Genomic DNA, 5,048 nt, shown 5'->3' with positions numbered 1-5,048 from the left:
TCTGTTTCCATCTATGACCTGCTGGAACCGGTGAAGGGACTGGTCCTGCTGAGCCATAGCTGCAGGATCTCCATGACTCCAGGCAACAGCAGGATATCCGAGACACATTTTTCTGAGGGTCTGGTATTGATGTACCAGAAGCCAGAGGCTTGAACCAAACCAACAACTCATTGCAGTGAACATTTGCGACTAAATCTGGACCCAAGGGCATACTGCGTGACACACCCCAGCTCCCAGGGCCACTGTGACAAGGGAATATGTGATGGAGAGGTGGGAAAGGCAGAGGAGCAAAATGGATTCTGTTTGTTTTCATTGGGAGACTACAAGGGTAGAGGGCAGATATGAAAGGACTGGGAAATAAGAATTGGGGTGCATGATGTGAAACACCTAAAGAATCGACAAAAATGTCAGGTAGGAAGGGTGTATTTCAGTTAGGAGTTCAAGGGGATACTGCCCATCACGTATCATGAAAAGGCATGACATAGGAACATGAGGCAGCTGGCCACCTTGTGCCCACAGTCATGAAGCAGAGAGCAGTGAATACTGAAGCTGAGTTCAATTCCTCCTTCTTATTAATTGCAGGTCCACATCCCAGTGCAATGGTGCCAGGTACATATAGATAAAGTGAGCCTTTCCACCTCAATTTACCTGATCTAGAAACATTCCCAGCATGCCTAGTGGTACGTTTCCATGGTGATACTAAATCCCATCAAGTGGACAATCACTATTAAGTGTTGGAGCATGGAGATTCCTATCCCATAGCGAACACTATGAAGTGTTGTGGGGTTCCCACCAGAGATGATCACTCAGACACAGTCTGTGAGCCAATTACAGGTCCTTATTTCAGCTGTCTGGTGACTGCACATGGGTGTTTGGGATCCAAGGGCAGTCTTGAGCCTTTTCCAGGGTCTCTAAGCAAGAAAAACCTCATCCTGCCTGGAAAGTTCCCAAAGTTCCCTTCCTGCGAGCTAAGCAGAGAATGATCAAAGCCAAAATATACAATTAGCAAAAATAGCGAGGTCAGACTGACGATTACAGAGAACTCACATCTTTGAGGCCTTTTCTTTTTTTCCCAGAATTGTTTTTCATCGCTTCCCTCTTACGGTTACTGTTCTTTACCCAGAAAGAGGTGCCAAAATGGAGTCACCATAGCCAACTTAAAGCTCTTGTCACACAAAGACAAAACTGTTTGCTGATAAACTTTTACCTCTAGCAGCACCCATGGGATTAAGATGTGCCCATGAGACTCAGTCTTTGATAAAGCGGGACCCATTTATCATTATCAGTGGAAGGAGACAGCCACTTTCTTATCTGTAGAATGAGGGTGGTACTGGAGCAATGCTTCTCCCTCTTGCAGTAACCTCTTCATTTAGTCCTTCCCCATGAGGAAGAGTGATTCCTTTTAGTAGTGAGATTGATGACCGGTTAACTTCTGTTGGACCTCATTACCCAGGCAATGAGGCCAATGCGTGGAAAAGGCAATGCTTCCCCATGGCCCATGCTCTGACAAACTCTACACTCTGCTGAGCAGTTTTGGGGACAGGGATCATTTTGCACTTTGATCTAAAGCTTTTTCTTAAATCAGTTGTTTTGTTTGTAGCCTTGCCTTCCTATCAGGGATGGGAGGTGAGGAAACTGGTCTCTCTGAGTCGCCACTGCCCAGGAGCTAGCCTTCAGATGCATAGAACTCACCCGCACCGGGTGGAGAAAGTAAGAACAGATCCTCAGACCTGCTCCGGAACTGATGAGTCGGAGTTCATCGTGACAACCCAGAGCTATCCCACTTTCATTGCTATTGTGTAAGAATAGCAAAAGGAACTTAGAGAAAGGGGTTATGTGGCCCACAATTCTGGGTTACAGTCCATTCTTTTGAGGAAATAAAAGGCAGCTAGTCACATCACATCCACAGCCAAGAGCAGAAAGCCATGAATGAATGCATGTAAGCTTTCTCAAGCTCATCTCTGTCTCTACACTTACACAGTTCAGGGACCTTTACCTGGGAACAGTGCTACCCACTTTCAGGCTGGGTTTCTCCAAATCAACTAATACAATCAAGACAAGCCTTCCAGATATGCTCTCAGGCTGGCCTGATCTAGATAATCCCTCATTGCGACTGCCTTTCTAGGTGGTTGTAGGTTGTATCAAGTTGACAAACTATCAAAAGATCCTATAGTTTGAGGAAGTCCTTCAGACTGCGATGTCAGACCATGTTGGAGACTGTCTAATGAGGCTTTTCTTAGGACCTTCTCCCATAGCCCTTGCCATTCCAAGTTGCTGCTTAAGAATCCATCAGCCCATGGGCTTGGACTCTACGGCATGGACGGGCTCTGTGTGAACCTTGTCAGTTTGGTTGAGCACCTTCCTGGACCTGGGGGGAGTTGGGAGGAACTTGGACATAACATAGGGTAGGGAACCCTGTTGGCTCTTTGGCCTGGAGAGGGAGGGAGTGGGGGTATGGGTGCAAGGGAGGGGAGGGAAGGGGGAAGAGGAGGGGAGGAGATGGAAATTTTTAAAATATTAAAAAAATATTTTACAAAACAAAACAAAACAAAAAAAATCCATCAGCCCAGACAGGTAGTGGTAGTACACTCCATTAATCCCAGCACTCGGGAGGCAGAAGCAGGAGGATCTCTGTGAGTTCAAGGCTAGCCTGGTCTACAAGAGCTAATTACAGGACAGTCTACAAAGCTACAGAGAAACTGTGTTTCGAACAACAACAAAAACAATACAACACAACACAAAACAAAAAATCCATCAGCACAATTCGCTTTTATGGGATGACCTGTTTCATGTACAAATGCCCCCAAAGAGACTGTTGAGTGTTTGTATGTGCTGCCAAAGGCTTTCTCAATGTCATCTTAGGACCAGTCGGCAGGTGTGAGCAGAGTGAACTGGAGCTTCAGAGCGTGAGTGGCTGGACTGCTATTTAGTTAAACTTTATTATTTCTTCATTATAGAGACAATAATCTGAACATGTCTTCAAGCTTGCTCTAAACAGAAAGCTTGGTATATAAATGATGTTCTATTTTTGTATTATGAAAACAGTGTATTGTTGAAAATAAATATAAGACAACTACACAACCCCCATAATTTATTTTTGTATTTGCTGTCACACCCTGTAAGCATGTTTGCCACTGTAGTTCTTTAAAGGTGAAAAGCAAATGGAGACAGAACAAGTGCAAATGACTAAGCCAGTGCCAAGGCTTTCGATTCTAACTGCTCAGGTTTTTTCATAAGAAAATGGGATACTCCCATTAGTCAAAATAGAATAACCACTATGTGCTGAAGAATAGCTCAGACTTCTTAATAGGATTCTAGGGTAGTAGATACTAATATATATATATATATTACAAGTTTAACTATAGATGTTAGTAAAAAAGATAAATAAAAACAGCAAAAGGAAAATAAGCATGAAAATACTATTCCTTCGGGGCTGGAGAGATGACTCAGCAGCGAAGCATGTTTGCTGCTCTTCCAGATGAGTGTTCAGTGCCAAGCACCTACATCAGGTGCTCGTAATGATCTGAAATTAACTTCAGGGATCTGGTGCCCCCTTCTGGACTGCATCAGCACCTGCACAAATGTAACATACATTTATGCAGATACATAATACAATAAAAACAACAGATTGTTTTATAGGTAATGTATATATATATATATATATATATATATATATATATATATATATGTATATATGTATGCTGGTCCCATCTATCACAGAATGATACTAATACATTTTTAAATTTTCTTTACTTTTTAGAGTTAAAAACGCTTAAGCATTTTTTCTTTCTATTTTATATTCAGTTTCCTTTGGCTCCTTCGGAGATTATCCGTGATGGTTTGGTAAATTTGGTAGTGAAGAAGTAAAAAAGGGCTGGGACAGGCACCAAAAATAGAAGGAGCAGATCTTGTTCAAGCTGGTTCTCTCTGGAGAGGGCAATTAAGCCAAAGGCATGAAGAAACCAGTGGTTGAACAGGACAAGAAGTCTGTCCTTTCTTATCAGATCACTGTAGCTCTCAATTTTAGCAAAAACCAGGAACACAGCCAGATTAGCCAAAGATGCCACCAATACGATGTAGGGGAAGGCGTAGTACAAGAGGCCTCCTGCGACGGCTTGCAGCACAGTCAAACCCGGGAAGAAATAGAGGGCGCTGTAAATGCTTTCAAACGGGTTTGGCATGTATAGGCTCCACTGGATCTTCTTCACCAGAAGCGGTCGGAGCAGCATCATGAATACCAAGCAGAAAGCGTAATACACAAACACGATGGTGTACAGTGGATACACGGCTTCCTGAGTACAGTGCAGGGTGGTGATGTAATCTGGACTTGGATTGTAGAGCATCGTGTACCAATCTGAAAGCATTCGCACCCCGCAGGAATAGATGGAAAGGGTGCCGGGGGGATCACTTACAAGTAATGTGACCAAGGCCGCCATACTGCATTCGAGTAACGCAGAGACTTGCTGGAAGAACACACCGCTGGAACAACTTTTCTTTGAGTCCCATTCAATGCAGAGCCAATGGGAAACTAGAGGAAGCAGCGCCATGAAACCAAGGTAAAGCCAGTCATAAAGTTCCGGGGACTCTGTGCAAGGCTGACAGTATTTCTCTTCATTTGTTCTCTGTCCTCTTGGGCACGCCCCACACTCTCCATATATTTCAGTTGAGCTATTTTTAAATAATAGGGTCTTTCCACAGTAGAGTCCAAAGCACGCCATCCAGCCACTCTAGGTTCCCAAGATCGTTGGCTGTAGCCACAGCTAATACCTAGGCTACAACGGCCCAGGTAGCTCCTCCTCCCGGTTACCTGGACAACCATTCTGAAGCCCCGCCCCTGCTTCACCAGGCTTCTAGGCTCCACTCCCAGTTTCTCCTCTTGGCTCAAGCTAGTTCCTGGCTTCTTGGTTTAGGCACCCAGAGGCAATTCTTTTCCTGGCCTTGATAGGGCTCTTGAATTATTTCTTTTGAAGAACTAACACAGGTCCTTGGAGTGTATTTCAGGGTGTCAGATTTTTCTGCCTTTGCTGCTCTTCTTAGCAGGAGAGAGT

General features: G+C 44.2%; 1 protein-coding gene across 1 annotated transcript; it reads right to left on the bottom strand.

The window, feature by feature from the left end:
• Positions 1–3,800: 3,800 nt before the first annotated feature.
• LOC119808433 (JNK1/MAPK8-associated membrane protein-like) lies at positions 3,801–4,718 on the bottom strand. The gene has a single exon (XM_038320953.1). It carries the CDS (start codon positions 4,716–4,718, stop codon positions 3,801–3,803), a length of 918 nt encoding a protein of 305 aa, XP_038176881.1.
• Positions 4,719–5,048: the final 330 nt, after the last annotated feature.

The sequence above is a fragment of the Arvicola amphibius genome, chromosome 2 (assembly GCF_903992535.2).
Source record: "Arvicola amphibius chromosome 2, mArvAmp1.2, whole genome shotgun sequence".
In the NCBI taxonomy this organism is placed as follows: Eukaryota; Metazoa; Chordata; class Mammalia; order Rodentia; family Cricetidae; genus Arvicola; species Arvicola amphibius.
Note: the sequence above shows the minus strand (reverse complement) of the source record. Positions and strands in the feature narration are given on the sequence as shown.